We start from the raw sequence: 18,467 nt of genomic DNA, 5'->3' as shown, positions 1-18,467 counted from the left end.
TTTAAAACACATTACTTACGGAGTAAAAAAATTAATTAATAAATAAAATCGCTGCCTGGAAACTACTGCACTACTAGCAGATAATAAGCCTAAATGATTAGATTAGCTGGATCAGATGTGTTTAATTAGGGTAATATCTAAACTTTTTTTTTATATCTAAAGAGTTTGACACCCTTGCCCTGTCCCATTTTCCCTCGCTCCCACTGTTAAAATGTAACCAAGTAATTTTTACTCTGAGTACATTTTAAAATTAGCTACTTTTTACTTTTACTTGACTAGATTTTTAGACTGGTACTTTACTTGTACTTAAGTAACATTTCATTAAAGTAATGGCACTTTTACATGAGTAGAATATTTTTGTACTCTGCCTAGACATTTTATTTTAACAACTTGCCTAAGCAGTGCAGATGCAACTTAAAAAACTGTAGAAATTGCAGTCTAAGAAATCAGACAAGTTAACACCAGTTAGAAAATGGCTTCTAAAAAAACATGAAAAATGTAAAAATAAATTAGATGATTGGAGATGTTTACAAAATAAACTAAAAAATTAAATAAAATAAATGTAAAACTAAAATAAAATAAATGTAGAAATCAAATAAAATTTTTATTTTGAGGAAATAATTTTCATGATCAATTTTTAAATTTTTTTTTGCAAATGCAAATTCAACGATAAAATAATTTAAAATAAAATCCGAAAAAATTAAAGCACGCAATAAATAAATAAATAAATACCAAAGGAAAAACGAGGAAAATGAGAAAAAGCTATGGAACTATTGTTTCATGATTGATCATGGCTGTCACTTCTGAATGCTTGATAGTATACTAACACTGACAACTGAAAATAATAATAATAATAATAATAATAGTAATAATGAGCATTGACAATGACCACTTTGTGCCAGTAAAACAGCATACATGGTATTCTGAGACCAAGGACAGAGAATCATAGCACTGTTTGTCTAACACTAAACTCATGTACATGTGTCCTGTAAAATAGCTCACTATACTGTCGCTGCTCTGAGGTAACACAATCGTTTTCTCCATGCAGATCAGAACCGTCCTCCAGAGGTCCTTTAGCACACGCTTCAACACAGTCTTGTCACAGATGTCCGCAAAGATGCTGAGTCTGCAACACACATCACAAACAGACATGTGACATGTGACAGTCGGGGAATCTCCCTGGGGAATTCATGACTGATGACACTTCACTTCTCTCATACCAAGTGTGCAAGAAACAGAAATAGGCACATATTAGTGTGACCCGTCCCTTAGTGTGGCAAAATTGACAACTGGTCTTAAAGGCTACTAAAGGAAGTTGAGCTGAACTGACTTTGTGTCGAGAACTCCATAAGCGGCCGCAGAGCGTTGTCTGCATCAGCCTCCGCTGTGTTACGTGTGTTCTGATTCAGAGGTCCTTTAATCTGATACAGGATCTCCGCCATCTGCCGCACGCATGCATTCACACGGGCCTGGAAACTGTGCACAAACAGAAAGAGAGAAAGAGAGGGAGATAGGAATGAAAAAATTAAAGATTCAAAATGATTCCAACAAGCAAGACCACAGTGACAATGACACCATTTCCAAAATACATGTTTCTGCAGTGCAAAGCTTATACTTTATTCATTTATAGTTTATGTTTATGGATGCATGCAAAATGCATCAAAATAAAATAAATAGAATAAAATATTTTTAGAATAAAACTAAAAACAAATAATAATAATAATAATAATAGTGATTTTCTGACAGAACTATAATAGCAAAGGTGATATTTAAAAGTAGAAACATTGCAATAATGATATTAAGTTGAAATTCAGGCTCAGAAAATTAAGTTTACCTCTTGGCAAACATGCCACTCAGGTTTTCCAGAACAGAATTAAGCTTCCCTTGCAGGTCATTGAGGATATCTGCAGCCTCCGAGTCGAGCTGTTGAGAGTCACACACACACACGCGGGAAGAAGCGTTAGTTTAATAGAAAAATATTGAACTTAAACTAGTAGGCAGAGGCGCGGAGAGGCAAGGGAAATATTTAAGGGGAGGTGGGTCACCGTGTCTGTTTGTCATGGTTCTGCAAGTGCATCAGCAAATTGGAAACTTTCTCTATTAAAGCCCCTTTTTCAACGGTAAGAAAAATCTTCCGCAATATATCTGTCAGATCCGACAACATCCTAATTAAAACAGGTGTAAAATACCAAAACAGAGTGGGGAAATTACGCTTTCATTCCAGTAATGAACACTTGAAAAATGCGTTCATCCACTTTAACGCTACATCGCACAGTATCGACAGCAAGCGATGTAGATTTGGTTCAGAGTGGTAGAACAGAGAAAACTTATCAGAAGATTTTGTTTGCTTTCTGTCTTCTAGCCTATGGCTATTCAAAGACGGAAAGCACCAATAAGATTTTAAAAACATAGTACAATAGCATCTTTATCCTTTATTTGCACAAGAATGTGGATCCAACAAGTGTTTGGACACTTGAACCACCATGTGAACGCCATTGTGATAAATTATTAAACCAAGTGCTATTTATTATATCAAAGAGAGGTTTCACATCCAAGCTTTTTAAGCAAACGTTGACAAATATATTAGTTTATTTCTGATATATTTTAATTTGGACACTTTCTGGTTGTTAAGATTTAGTGGAAATTGTTACATTTTAATTGTGTCTTATGTCAAACATTACCAGAGGCCAATGAACGGATCATAAATGCATGTTTGCCTGAACGTCTATTTGCACGATGCCATCACAGCGATAGGGAAAGTCTCAGGAAGAGGAAAGAGATTGCCAACATGACACGCTCTCACTCACACACACATACACCCGTGATGATTATCGCACCTTTTTTGTGTTGACTGTTGCCTCTTTCTACCAAAGGACAGAGTGAAAATAACACAGAAACAAAAGAAAAGGCACAGAGAAAAATGATACAGCTGAGCAAAACCTCGATTGCACAGATGCTTCTGAATGTTATAGAATTGAGATCAATACAGGAATGTTCAAATTTCAAATGGATGAGTAACACCACACACCTCTTTTCCCTCATCTTTGGGCTGAAGAATAAAATAAAAACAAACAGATTAAATAAAAATGTCTGACAGATCAGATGTGAGGTCTAATCTACTCTCTCGTCTAAGGTCACATTCACATAATCAGTGTTTGGCATTGACAACTGCATTGACTCGTCACAAGTTAAATAACTGGAGTCCAGGAGCAATAGTGATCTGAAAGCTCCTGATGCCACGCCCCCTAAAATGGCTCATTCAAAAAAAAAAGTTTAAATATGACTCTGGAATAATTATCTTGTTTTGTCAATTTTATCAGGATCGTGCATGTTCAAAATCATTTTATTCATGAATCCACAGCATGATCCAAATATGTAGTTTAATGCTTTTTGTTCTGTACATACAGTAGTCTATGCGTCTGTCACATGACCAAATTAAAGACCAAAAAAAAAAAAAAAAATTATAATTTGGTCACATTACAATGATTTTCTAATTCAGAGTATGATGAAAGATTGTATATGTGGTGTGTGAGGAATATGGCTATTGAAAATATAACATTTTAAATTAACTACTCAAAATGACTTAAATGAGAATTTGTTTATTTAAAGATCCAAGTCATTAAAATGATCCAAACTTCCAAAATAAGTAGCAAAGTTGACCAGACTTCAGTCAAAAGCCTGGTGACACAAGACTACTTTAAATTACTCATAAAACATAAAACATAATGGGTGTTCTAGACTTATGCTCGAGAAAAGCAAAAAGTTTAATAAGCATCTGTTACTGTGTTTACCAAAACAATGACTGTTTATTCACTGACAACAGCTAAATCATATAATCTGCCTAAGGCACATCATTATTTAGGCTTTGAATTATGGGTAATTGTTTTATGTCACATCAGGGCACAAGAATCCTATTGCACCTAAAAACAAGAGTCTGACAATGAGGTACTGGAGCCCTGGGGACAAGATCACAGCCAAACAGCACACATCTCTCCTTCCCATCAGATGTTATACACACACTTGCTCCTAACACTAATGAGGCCTTGTTCTATCATGTTTGAGAAAGCACACACACACACACACACACACACACACACACACCCACATGCGTGCATCAGCTTATTACCTCAGCTCCATCACCCACCTCTGTGGTCGTGTTCTCATCCTTGAGACAGAGAAACAAAATTACATTCAATATCACACAGAGTCCAGTTGATCCAGAGACTATGGGGCAACACTACCACAGAGAAACAGCGTGTGTGTGTGTGTGTGTGTGTACACAAACCTCCTTCTCTTTGTCCTTCTTTTCCCCCTGATGCCAGAACATGGAAACAAACACATGAATCAAAGAAACATACACAAATCAACACACAAGATAGAAACTATAGGCACTTACAAGCTAAATCTAAATGAACACATATAATGATGCATTATTCAATACATTGAGGGAAATAAATTCAGACATTTGCTAATTTAGTTGTTATAGCTTAACTTTAAAATCATAAAGATGATCCCAAACCTGGGGTAGATGCAAAAACATGTTTACATGTTTAATGACTATGTAAAATATACATAATATATACATAACTATAAGTATAACCATATCTGTAATGATTAGTAAAAAATAAAATAAAATAAAAAAATGTGCTGCTTAATATTTTGTGGTAACAATGATAAATTTCTTCAGGTTAAATTGTTGATTTTTTGTAACATTATTAATGTCTTTACTGTCTCTTTTGGTTAATTCAGTGTGAATAAACTTATATGTTAGTGTGTTGTGTGTATATTTATGTATTTTTAAAATATTGTCAAAAGAGTTACATCTCTGTTACACTATAATATAGTTTAAATTGAAAGAAACTATCAATTCTGATTTAAAAATTCCGCCCAACTGGCCTACAGATTATGAAAAAGTTTATGTTTCAAATTTATTTTATAAATGGAATTCTAAAGTCTCACTTATTTGTAACAAATATATAATATATGTTAGTATGTATATTGCAGAAACCTATATTGTACAGCAGCTTTGCAACGATTTGTATCATGTAAAGCATTATACAAATAAACTTGAATTGAATTAAATAAAACAATCAATAAAACACTAGCGAAAACATGCCACTGGGGACCATATGCATGTGTATATCATGTGTGTGGCATCTTACTCCAGGGGTCCAACTCAAAATAATGAAGCTGCTTTCTTTCACACAATTTTTTAATTGCTTAAGGCTTTTAGTACTAGTATTACAAAATACTGTAAGTGCACACACCTTTTCTTTCTTAGCAACAGACTGCAGAAAGAAAGAATGAACAAAAAGACAATAAGAATGAAAGCCAGCTAAGAAAAGTTTTAAGAGCTCCTAAAGGCAAATATGCACATAGATGAACTCAAACAGCACAATATCTTCCACACACAGAACTGAAGGGAAGGAAAGAAGAATATAGATAAATAATTCTACCAGGTAATAAGAGGAAGTCCCTAAATATTTGATTCATCTGCTCAAAGTGTCTGATACGACGACACTGACTGCTTCACTACGACTGTCATACATCAAACTAAAGCATTTAACTCACACAAACCCACCTTCTGCCTGACAAGCTGGAGATGCATGCAGATGAAAGAGAGATGGTTAAAACAACAGTCAATAACAGATGGATGAATGGCAGGGGGTGATGAGGGTGACAGAGAGAAGGAAGCTGTAACTCTGAACAGGAGCAGCCGAATGCTCGAGGGCCATTCACATACTGTAAGATGTGCTTGTGCATTAAAAACAGCTACACTGAGCGGATTGAAAAATTGGCCTAACCACGACAACCAGAACACAAAACTGCTGTGCGATGACAGCAAACTGATGTGTAATATACAGAAACCAACCGACTAGATGTTGAAATACATCGCAGCAGGTTAGGTTTTATTGTTCCAGCTGGTTAGGACAGGCTGATTTTATCACCTGCTTTAAAACTGACATTCACCTACATTCATGCATATTATAAAAAAATTTTTGAAAAAAAAAGTTTATACCGTATTTTAATACTAGCTTTTAATAAGATTGGAGTCAGTAAAATGTAAAGTTTTTAAAATATATTTTCTATGCTTATGCCAATGCTGCATTTATTTGATTAAAAATACAGCAAAAACTGTAATATTGTGAAATATTATTAGAATTTTAAATAACAATTATAATAAAGGATACATTTTTTTATATATACTTTTGTCCAAGATTATTTTATGAATATAAAGTTTAAAAATACTTTTAGTCTTTTGAATAGTACACTGAAAATAAAATGATTAATTCAATATGCTTTTTTTTTTATAATTTATTTTAGCTTCATTTAAATAAACAAATTTAGTTGACCAACATTCAACATTATATATATATATATATATATATATATATATATATATATGTGTGTGTGTTTTTTTGTTGCTAAAATAAATAGTTTGCAACTGCTTACCTTAACTATTTTTATTTTATATACCGGTACTTTTTTTTTTTTTTTTTTAATCAGACAGTACTGCCCTGGGCATAAAATGCAATGCTTCTTGCCTCTGTCTATGCATTTATTTGTTCCTCTCCACAAACACCAATGTACCAGTCAAAAACATCACTGTTAAAGAACATTACCACGGACCCTGACAGCAACACCTGACTCACACAAACTCAAGGACAGCAGAATATTTGTCATCGCTTCACAGCGTCATCTCCAAAATGTAGAATTAATTAAAAAATGTCTGGCTTTAAAAATGCCTGGATGCAATAACACAAAGCAAAGCACTCACACTTCAGGTGCAGTCACTAGAAGAAGAGTGCCAGCTGAGCCTAAAACTGCTGCTGTTCTGATTCAGTTCTTTTGATTGGCAACACGCTCCCAAAACTGATCTTTAGTTAACTATCATAATTTGACCACTTTTTATACAATACTTAAAGGAGGACAGGAAACTATGGGAATAAAAGACAGCCCTTGATCAAAAAACATTGCAGTAAGATTGCAAACCACAATATTAACCACAATCACTGACACAAACTATTGAAGGGGAACACAACCAACAGGGGTCCACAACACGCAATACAGCCAGGGTTGACTTTTATCTTTACAAAACCAACCTTATTCTCCTTTTCTTTGTTGTCAATCTACAAATAAAAATAAATCATACATTCTCCAATTACAGTCCAGTGTGCCACAGATATAAAATACCAACCTGCTAAAATCGCATTACACCACTTGCTCACCAATGGCTCCTCTGCAGTAACTGGGTGCCAAACAGCTGAGAAATGGATAACTTGATTCGTGACAACCCGAGGAAATTATATGATGGATTCTTATCATGCTTTGATGGAAACACACAGCTTTTCACTTCACAAGACATTCATTAATAGGCCGGTGTGGATTATTATGATGTTCTTATCAGCTGTTTGGACTCTCATTCTGACGGCACCCATTCACTGCAGAGCTTCCATTGGTGAATAAGTCATGCAAAGCTAAATATCTCTAAATCTTTCAATAAGAAACAAACTCATCTACATCTTGGATGCTATGAGGGAGAGTAGCGTTTTAAGCAAATATTGATTTTTGGGGGAACGATTCCTATAACTGCACAAACAACAAAGTGCATCAACTGTTTGGTGAATTCACCCCTACAGAACGATTTTAAAGGTAATTTCTATTCAATGGACTTTCCAGATCTGTCATGGTGTAATGCTGCAGCTGTCTGTATTATGTAATGATGCTGATGTTAACCCAGTTGCAATCATTAACATCACAGCTGGAGTCTAGAACACAAACTCCACAGGACACATCACACCTCCAATTAAAAATATACCATTTGTATGGATCTAATCAATATCTTTAAACCTGCATTCAAGCCTAACTCTATTTATTATACGAATACAGAGAACCTACATATTTCACTCCTCACTCATGCTCTTATTCAGATTCACTGCTCTTGGTTGGATACAAGAATCAATTAAAGCACAAATACCAGCTGTAAAAGTGAAAGCTTTCGAATCTTTTAAAAGCTTAAGCACTACATTAAATGATCTGGTCACAATTAATGAGTCAATTAGGCTTTAATGTGTGTGACTGCAATCTAAAAACCCGTCTGCTCTATCAGATTTCCCTAACTTGCTAAAGTCTTAAAGAGACAGTTCACCCAAAACGAACATTGTCCTCATTTACTCGCCAAATCCTGTATTTTCTTTTGTCTGTCACAATCTTTAAATACAATTCACAAAAACAAAACATGAACGAGTAACTGAAACCAGACAGATGATTGTACTGTATATAAGCCAAGCTGACTATGATCTCTTAACATACCTCTGATCCTTCTGAATCCGAAATGCCAGACTGATGGAAAAGACGTAAATACATAAGTCAAACAAAAATAATAAAGTAAACAATTACAACAATGACACACATGAAAAAATATAATAATAATAATAAATTATGAAATTAAAAAAATAAAATAACAAAACGTAGCTTCACTTACAGTACTATTAAAAAAGGTTTGGGCTCAGTAAGATCTTATTCATGTTTGGAAAAGAAATTACGTTCATTTTGAAAAGATGTATTAAATTGATTAAAGATTAGAGAAAAAGACTTACATGGTAACAAAAAAAACTGGTAACACTTTAGAATAACTGCATGCTATTAATCATTAGTTAAGCATTAGGAAACAGTTAATTCATCATTTATATATCATTAATAGACATTTATAAGCAGTTTATAAATACAGATATAAATGCTTTATACCTGATTTAAAAGCATATCTATAATGTATTTAATAATTGTTTTTTCATACTTTATTAATGATCAATTTATAATTTCTAAATTAAGTATAGCATTATTTACACACCAGTTATTAAGGAGTTGTCAGTGGTTCATAAGATCACTTAGAAATGGTAAGTAAATGATTAATAAACTATTTAAATGTGCATTCATACATCTTTTTATTCAGACATATAGTAATAGTTACTTATAGTGTTAATAAATGGTTTATTAACATGTATTTCTACTGTAATTCAGGGTTAATTCAGGTAGTTATAAAACATATGTAGTTGTTAGTTAACTATTTTTGTGAGCTCATCTAAAGTGAGGACTATTTATGCCTTGTTAAGCTTTTACAAATGAGATTTAAAGGCTGTTAATATTTCTATGTTCTGTATCACCGTGTTGTGTTTGTTTCCGTTTTTTGTTTAGAAGATAACTGAGCCTTTAAATATCGTTTATAAATGCTTTACAAGGCATAACTAGTCCTCACTTTAGATGAGCTCACATAAATAGTTAACTGACCAATACTTAATTCTTTATAACTACCTGAATTTACTACATTTTTTGTGATCTTATGAATCACTGGCAACTACTAAATAACTGGTTTGTAAATAATGCTATACGTCATTGAGAAATGATAAACTGATCATGAATAAAGTATGAAATTACACATTATAGATATGCTTTTAAATAAAGAATAAAGCATTTATATCTGTATTTATAAACTGATTATTACTGTCTATTAATGCTTTAGAAATTATGAATTATCTGTTTACTAATGCTTAATTAATGATTAATAGTGTGCAGTTATTATAAAGTGTTACCCCAAATGAGAATGATTTCTTAAGAATCACATGACACTGAATGCTGGAGTAATGGCTGCTCATAATTTAGCTCTGCCATCAATGGAATAAAAAAATAAAAATGTATTTATATATTTATTTATTTTAAAAAAATTCTGCAATGACCCCAAATCTTTTAGCTGTAGTGCAACTATCTGCTCTGCTGAAAGTCTCAGTGCTAAGAAGTCGTTGTACTGTCAGTGATTTGCTCGTAGGTGTAAACTGTATGGTAATTGCTTCCTCGCATCCGGTCGCTTTGTCACTGCATATCTCTGTCAGTGCGAACAGCCATTTATAATGTTTGATAAACAGCTTCATAAAGAAGCACATCAGGTGAGACGTATGCCTGCTTCTCACCTTAGCATCTGATTCATCCGACTGGTAATGAAAAATAAAGAACAAGATGAGTAATAGTGAAAACAAAGAAGAAAGAAGGTGCTAGGGTGCTAGGTATTAGCAGAAGACTTTCCTGCCTTGTTGATTCACACAAAATCTTGCAAAACTCTCACATGCACACACACACACACACACACACACACACATCTCACACTCTTTACCGCAGTGTGGAGTGTACAGACCTCATTGCCTTCATCATCAGTGATGGCCTGAGCAGAGGGAGACCAAAATAATCCTTAGCTTTAAACACATACACTCATAAACAACTACATTCACATTTGCACACACATCTTTGTCTAACTGGAAGATGTTTAAATGATAGTCTAGGAGACCAAAATATTAAATGCAGCCAGAGCACAATAATAAAAAAGATGAACCATAATTTTCTAAATTAACATTTTGTCAATTCACTTATTATTGGCAGGTAATTGGCAGATAATTTTGGACCCTATCCATAAACACTCTCAACACACCTCCTCCTCATCGTCCTCAGGCTCCTCCTCATTCTCCAGCTGGGAGTGAAAATAGAGATCACGGTTAAAGTCATTTGGGAACTTATACTAAGAGAACAACACTGCGTAGAGCTGGATCATTTGGGTGGTGTAAGGGGACGTAAAAAGGGCACTGCAACCTAGTGAAAGGGTCTAAACACGACACAAACCAGACAGAGGGTTTAACAGGGATGATCAATCTCAAAAATACATCGCTTCACCTACCCGCTCTTCCTCAACAGTATACTATACACACAAAAAACATTGCATATGTTAGCTCAGCTATTATAAACATTCACCACACACACGTCTACAGCAAAATGCACACAGAAACACACTGATGTAAAAAATTCAATAACAATAGAAATGGCATTTTCGTGTCCCGCAGCAGATGATTCACCAGTATTTCCAAAAATATGTGGATCATTTGGACAAACTCATGACAGATAATAAACATTCAATTCATTGCTCACCACAATTATATCACGCTCAAAATGCCAGCAAACCAAAACCATACACTTCAGTTTCTCCCAGCAAACAACTCGATACTCTAACCAGCATAAAAACTACACATACATTCAGAGTAATCGGCTGCATCCTGAGGTTTTGTGATGCTATTTCAGATTTTGGCTAAATGAGGTACACTACCTTACAAATGTTAAAGTTGTGTAAGACTGTTTTTAGTTTCATTTAGAAAGGAGGCATTCAATTGATAAAAGGGACTGTAAAGAAATGCTGTTTTTGATAAAAGACATTTAAATAAAAAAGGAGTAAAGGCTGCTTTGCCCTCACAAAAATAAACTCTATTTAAAAATATCTTAAAACAGAAAGCATCACAGTAAATTTTAATGATTTAATAAGCAAGTTTACAAATTTTATTGTATTTTTGATCAAATGGGTAGCATAAAAGACTTCACACAAAAAATCTTCACAAACCCGTACTTTTGAACGATAGTGCACCTTATAAGGCACCAAATTTTTATTGCACAAAAAGTTTCCTGGACATTTGAAGGGCTTCTTCCCTGTTACATGTCAGTTTACAATAGTACCACCACAGAATGTTTTTGTAAAGTGCTGCATCTGTAGCTAAAAAAAGCTTAAAAGCCTGCAATAGCTTCATGTTTCACTTACCTGTTTGGCTCCCATAGACTCGAACATCTTCTCCAACATCACACGCATCTGTTGAACGTTGTTCATCAACACACAGGGCTGCAGCAGAGTCAGGAAAGAGCGACAGCACAAGCAAAGAGAAAGATATACATGTAGAGACACAACTTAGACCTACTCGGACACTTCATTTGGTACAAATATAGTGTTTGAGTGCTCACCGTCTTTTCTTTCTCACAGTACGAGGGGAAACTCTTGGTTAGAATAGCACAATACTGCAGAAGCACTTTGGTGATAGTCTGATTGGAAAAGAGGGAAAAGGAAAAGAAAGATCACTATTACACCAAACCGGTATGCAGAGTAAACCTTGTGTAAAGACGAAAACACTCTCTGCTTGTATATCTTCCAGTTTGTCTAGTATATAGTATGGTTTAGGTCTGTTGATCTTCACCTTGGCAAATCGTCGATTGTACTGGGCAACCACCGCAGGATCAGGACAGTCTAGTTTCTTAATGATTTCAAAGCTTTGGTTGAGCTGAGTGAAGATGTCCACGACCGAACAGGAGAACAGAGCATGCTCAGATGTCTGCTGGAACTGTGGAAATGACAGGAGTCGGACATGTTTCTTTAGCTAAGGGAACGGTTTTCCCTGTTTGTTTTTATTGAATATTTCTACTTAATGTCATCCAAATGTCATGAGAATTATGCAATGAACAAACATTTAATGAATCCTAAATACACAGAAATAAATCATATGTTTACACCTTTGCATAGCTTTACAAAATGACCTCATGCAAAAAAATATTGTTCAAAAGTGATATTAAACTAGATTTTTTTTAATGCTTTCTTCACAAATCACTAAATTCATATTTCATCTTAGGCATGAACTTGCTTTTATTTTCAGGGGGAAAATTCGGGCAAAATGGTTTGTGAAGTGTAAACACGATACACATTAAAATTCAGTCTTTGTTTATATTATCATAGTTTAAAACATGAAATTCTCATGTATTTATGATGTATTTAGATATTTTAGGATTGAAAGTCCAAAAGAGCGTTTTTTTTTTTTTTGTTGTTGTTTTTTTTAAGGAAGCTAATACTTTTATTTAGCAAATATGTATTCAATTGATTGATCAAAAGTAAAAAAAATAATAATAATACATTTACAATGTTACCAAAAATTAATTGAGTAAATTGAATAAAAATATTTTAAGTAAATATGGTTCCTTAGAACTTCAAAAATGCATCATGGTTTCCACAAAAATATTTAGCGGGAAAAAAAAATCTTCAGCAGCAAATCAGCATATTTAGCATTGCCATCAAAAAAAAAAAAAGTAAAGAAAAAAAGTCTTTAAAATATATCAAAATAGAAAACATTTTACATTTTGATAATAGCTCATAATATATGCAAATAAATGGACCCTTGGAGAGCATCAGACACTTCTTTCAAAAAACTTTTTATATATTTTTTAAATACATTTTTGCCAAACCCCCATAATTTGAACAATATATTGTATTTTATACAATATATAAATAAATAAATAAATGATGAATGCATTGTAGAAGGCGTTTCTCAAAACGTTTTAAATTTGCCCTTTACATAACTAAAAGAAAAAATATTTTCTCAATTTGAAGAAAGATCAGGTAGTAGACGGCAAGCATCAGTTTTGTTTGACAAATCTTGTTTTAAAGCCTTGTAGACCCAGAGAGAAGAAGCCATATATAAGAGAGCAGACCAGACAGAAAGGATCTAGAGCAGTTTCTGAACCATACCCCCTCTCTTTTATCCCTCTCAAGGGCTCCATGCATAAACTCCATCGACACTTCCTCATTCTCAGCCAGCCACTGGAGAACAAATGGCAGAAACCACCTACAGAAGGGAAATGAAAAAGAAATGTAGAGAAACAGGAGGAGGAATAAAGCAGGAGGGCAGCGGAGCAGCAAGTGGACAAGAACATTGAAACAACAGAGGAAAGCATCAGCTGGGGATCCCAGTCGATTTGAGACTGTAAGTGATTATAGTGTGTTTGAGTGAGAACATTAAATGAACAAACTCCAGGTTATTTGAGGAAAAGAGAGAAAATGTAGTTAAAGATGCTCTGAAAGACTCACGATGGGTACTCTGGGACGGTGTTGGAGAAGGCGGGCAGGTCATGGACGTATTCGTTGTAGAGCCATTTGACTTTGAAATGCAGATTCATGTAGTCCGCACTTTTACACAACCTCAGCTTCTCATGCTCTGGGGAAACAACAAGCACGAGTCGATGCTTACGTTTCATCTTACCTTGTCACGAATTTAACCCAGAAAACATTTAGTCTCCTTCTGCTTCAACAAGAATGAACTGCTTTTTCTTTCTGAAAATAGTTAGCTGTATTCACTCACAGAGGCTAATGTTTAAAATGCATTTAAAGGTTTTATGATTTAAGAAATATATATATAAATCTATTGAAAAAAGAATCTGTCTCAAATAAATGCCTGTTCTATTTAATTTTATATTCAGTCTTACAGTCCTAATGTAAAAATGTATAATTGTTGACACAAAAATATTAACTGTTTTATACACTAATCATAATAATAATAATAATAATAAAGTTGCTAAAAATTGACCATAAAAAGTAAAAAATAAAATACAATAAAAATTGTGTTTAAAAAAGTTTTAACATAACAGAAATACATTTTTATTTCACTTTTAATTGTGATAAATTAAATGCAGCCTTGGGGAGACTTTCTTCAAATTAATAAAAAAATATTACCAACCTGCAAACATTTCTGAACAGTGGTGTTACATGTGCACACGAAAACTCTCACAGAGACTTAACCATTCAGTGTTTCTTACCAGCATAAAAATCAAGTCTGCGAATATGGAATGTGGCAGGTGCTAAAATCAAGAAAACAAGACAGGAGAGAATGGAGAGATGAAGAACACTTGAGGAAGCACTGAAAAGAAGTGCAGGTGTGCAATGAAAGGATGAAAAGGATGCTGGCACCAAAAGGAAAAGATCATGTTTTCAATGAAGAGTCTAACTCTAGTTTGCTCCTACTTGGAAGATCTAAAAGGAAACCAGGGGCTTCTATTCTCTAACTCTTCTGTAGCAATGAGAGAGTGAGGACTCGAGACCAAAAAGAGTGCTTTGAACCTTTAAAGGGGTTTTATCATCGAAAACATGATTTGCTTTGCTCTTTTGAAATGAAACCTTAACAATGCAAAGCTCACTCCCTGGCCCACACTGAAATTTATTAAAACTAAACTGCAAAAATAAGTAAATCATGTGCATAGTCACAAGTATGACCACATTAACACAACACCGACCATATTTATTATTCAACACTCAGTGATTTGGCCCTTACCTCTACTAACATCCCTCTTGGTATCAAAGCTATAGAAGCTCTTAAGGATGAGGCAGTGCCTAATATGTTGGAATCACAACTCATTTCACTGGTAAATTCACGTTACTTCTAAAAGGTACCGTAGTAAAAATGGCTTGATTAATTCAAGGGTCAAAGAACTGGTGGTGGAACATGTTCATGTACTAATCTAAACTGCGTGCAAAGAAATTTTTATTAACATAAAAAATGGTTAAAAAAAAAAAGTGTCGATTATGCCCCAGTTGAGGGAACAGATTAATTGGCGTGCAACAGAGTGGTGTATTTATCTTGCATCTATAACAAGAAACATATGCCCAAGTCCACACTCTCATGACTCCAAAAGACCTTATAGCATTATGACCTTTACCATGCTTCCCATGTTTGTAGACGATATGATAAAGAACTGAAGACAGAGACAGATAAAAAGGAAAGATGGAAGGATGTTAGGAGTAATCTCAAATAAATATATAGTGAACACAGACATATTTCAAAGGGTTCATGAACTGACTTTTTTTAGTATTTTGTACTGTTCTCTGAGGCCCACTTACAATGTTATCAAGATTTTTACATCATTTAGAAGTATTAGGCAATTTTCTGTCCTGTTTTTAACCCCCTCATCATTGTACACTCGGAAGTAAATGCCCACAGATGTGATTGGCTAACAGTTGTGTATGTTTGACAGCCTACATGCTTTACAGATGGATGCTGCTGTGATTTAGGTTAAAAACACATAAATGCTCAGTCCATATCAAACAATCTGTAATAAAAGACAAAGCAATAGTGATTATTTAATAAAATAAATGATCCAATATAGTCGGGAACACGTCAAATTGTGCTTTGTTTGTAAAGGCAAGCAAGATAAAATGAATAAACAAAGGACCAAGTTCTTACTGACGTGGTCTGGAACTTCATTAAAAATAAAGTTCATCCACTTTCATTCACATTGGAGTATTCTTTAACATTTGATTTCTGTGTAAACCTGTGTTTTCCTCTCGTTGTTTACACTATATGTGTGAATCGGTGGGCGGGGCTAAACACCAGCAGTGAGGCGGAGTTTAGCCACACTATTACATCATATAGTCACACATTCTGCCTTCAATATAAGCTGTTTTTAGACTAACACTAAAGTCTTGAGTTATAAAATTTACAGGATGTTTTTATAGTATAATGACCTCTTGTCAAAAGATCAAGGGGATTTTTGGTTTCTAAGTTCATGATCCCTTTAAGGGCACATAAGCTTTCCATACATATAAATGTATATTTCTTCATACCTTCCAGTGCATACTTCATGTCCTGAGCAAAAAGTGTCCACATGACCTCAGCACTGACATTCCCCACATTCAGCTCTTGAGGAAACCTGCACAGGACACACCAGGTCAAACATAACAGCTCTGTTTGTTTGCGTGCGATAGTGTTTGTATCTGTACAGTGACTGACTGATTTATGATCGAGCTGTAGGAGTTCCTGTCCTCCTCTATGATGGAAACTATTAAGGTGATGAGTTTGGGCCAAAAGTCCAAATTCTGTATGCTTGGTCCTGGTTCCTCTACAGCAGCATTCTCCTCCTCCTTCTCATCCTTCTTTTCTTCCTCTTCTTCACCCTCTTCTCCCTCTTTCTTTTCTTGTGGTTTCTGTTGTAGAAACAATTACATGATATGACAGAACAAAAGACATTAGATTGATATAATGAAAGAAAAAGAGATAGATGGACAGATAAAGATCGATAAACAGGTAGATAGAACGACAGAAAACAACAGACAAAACAAGAGAAGGAACAACATTATACGTCAGAGGAAATTACAGAACATTAAATGGAATTACAGTCAGACAAAACAAAAGATTAAATAAATTAAAAACAAATGGATAGATACAGAAAACCATAGATATAGAAATAAAATGATAGAACGACAGTTAAAGACAACAAACAGACAGATAGATTAGATAGACAGAAAGACAGATAGACAGACAGACAGATAGACAGAAAGACAGACAGACAAATTAGATAGACAGAGAGACAGATTAGATAGACAGAGAGACAGACAGACAGATAGACAGATAGACAGACAGAGAGACAGATAGACAGAAAGAGAGACAGACAGACAGACAGACAGACAGACAGATAGATAGACAGACAGACAGACAGACAGAGAACAAGAGAGACAGACAGACAGATGGACAGAGAGACAGAGACAGACAGACAGAAAGAGAGACAGATAGACAGACAGAAAGACAGACAGACAGACAGATAAGATAGACAGAGACAGATAGACAGACAGAAAGACGTACAGACAGACAGATTAGATAGACAGAAAGACAGACAGACAGACAGACAGACAGACATATTAGATAGACAGAAAGACAGACAGATAGATAGACAGAGAGAGAGACAGACAGACAGACAGACAGACAGACAGACGGACAGAGAGACAGAGACAGATAGACAGAAAGAGAGACAGAAAGACGTACAGACAGACAGATTAGATAGACAGAAAGACAGATAGACAGACAGACAGACAGACAGACAGAAAGACAAACAGACAGACAGATTAGATAGAGAGAAAGACAGACAGATAGATAGACAGACAGAGAGAGAGACAGACAGACAGACGGACAGAGAGACAGAGACAGATAGACAGAAAGAGAGACAGATAGACAGACAGACAGACAGATTAGATAGAGAGAAAGACAGACAGACAGACAGACAGGAAGACAGACAGATTAGATAGACAGAGAGAGAGACAGATAGACAGAAATACAGACAGAGAGACAGATAGACAGATAGACAGAAAGACAGAAAGAAGACAGACAGACAGACATTAGATAGACAGAGAGACAGATAGACAGAAAAACAGACAGACAGACAGAAAAACAAACAGACAGACAGACAGACAGACAGAAAGACAAACAGACATATTAGATAGAGAGAGCGACAGAAAGACGGACAGACAGATAGACAGACAGATTAGATAGACAGAGAGACAGATAGACAGAAAGAAGACAGACAGACAGATTAGATAGAGAGAGAGAGACAGACAGACAGACAGATAGAGAGAGAGAGAGACAGATAGACAGAAAGACAGATAGACAGAGAGACAGATAGACAGAAAGAAGACAGACAGACAGATAGACAGACAGATTAGATAGAGAGAGAGACAGATAGACAGACAGATTAGATAGAGAGAGAGACAGATAGACAGACAGACAGAAAGACGGACAGACAGATAGACAGACAGATTAGATAGACAGAGAGACAGATAGACAGAAAGACAGAAAGAAGACAGACAGACAGATTAGATAGAGAGAGAGACAGATAGACAGACAGACAGACAGATTAGATAGAGAGAGAGACAGATAGACAGAAAGACGGACAGACAGATAGACAGACAGATTAGATAGACAGAGAGACAGATAGACAGATAGACAGAAAGACAGAAAGAAGACAGACAGACAGACAGACAGACAGATTAGATAGAGAGAGAGACAGATAGACAGACAGACAGA

The 18,467-nt window shown here is 34.9% G+C and overlaps 1 protein-coding gene across 1 annotated transcript in view; it reads right to left on the bottom strand.

Moving 5' to 3' along the window:
* Positions 1-1,002: 1,002 nt before the first annotated feature.
* The window catches only part of LOC113097300 (protein unc-13 homolog A-like), a gene marked incomplete at its 3' end in the record, with an annotated part of 32,999 nt that continues 15,534 nt past the window's right edge, over positions 1,003-18,467 (bottom strand). Inside the window, exons 22-44 of the mRNA XM_026262539.1 lie at positions 16,404-16,597; positions 16,238-16,323; positions 15,334-15,369; positions 14,437-14,478; positions 13,712-13,838; positions 13,373-13,469; positions 12,054-12,197; positions 11,824-11,901; positions 11,627-11,704; positions 10,721-10,741; positions 10,478-10,516; positions 10,187-10,213; positions 9,966-9,986; positions 8,314-8,343; positions 5,582-5,596; positions 5,268-5,288; positions 4,286-4,312; positions 4,127-4,165; positions 3,029-3,049; positions 2,838-2,864; positions 1,835-1,923; positions 1,327-1,476; positions 1,003-1,126 (exon numbers count right to left, since the gene is read on the bottom strand). Of these exons, the coding sequence (XP_026118324.1) occupies positions 1,003-1,126; positions 1,327-1,476; positions 1,835-1,923; positions 2,838-2,864; positions 3,029-3,049; positions 4,127-4,165; positions 4,286-4,312; positions 5,268-5,288; positions 5,582-5,596; positions 8,314-8,343; positions 9,966-9,986; positions 10,187-10,213; positions 10,478-10,516; positions 10,721-10,741; positions 11,627-11,704; positions 11,824-11,901; positions 12,054-12,197; positions 13,373-13,469; positions 13,712-13,838; positions 14,437-14,478; positions 15,334-15,369; positions 16,238-16,323; positions 16,404-16,597 (1,533 nt within the window). The remainder of the gene's footprint in view (positions 1,127-1,326; positions 1,477-1,834; positions 1,924-2,837; positions 2,865-3,028; positions 3,050-4,126; positions 4,166-4,285; positions 4,313-5,267; positions 5,289-5,581; positions 5,597-8,313; positions 8,344-9,965; positions 9,987-10,186; positions 10,214-10,477; positions 10,517-10,720; positions 10,742-11,626; positions 11,705-11,823; positions 11,902-12,053; positions 12,198-13,372; positions 13,470-13,711; positions 13,839-14,436; positions 14,479-15,333; positions 15,370-16,237; positions 16,324-16,403; positions 16,598-18,467) is intronic.

This window comes from Carassius auratus, unplaced genomic scaffold (genome assembly GCF_003368295.1).
Source record: "Carassius auratus strain Wakin unplaced genomic scaffold, ASM336829v1 scaf_tig00216178, whole genome shotgun sequence".
Lineage (NCBI taxonomy): Eukaryota > Metazoa > Chordata > Actinopteri > Cypriniformes > Cyprinidae > Carassius > Carassius auratus.
Note: the sequence above shows the minus strand (reverse complement) of the source record. Positions and strands in the feature narration are given on the sequence as shown.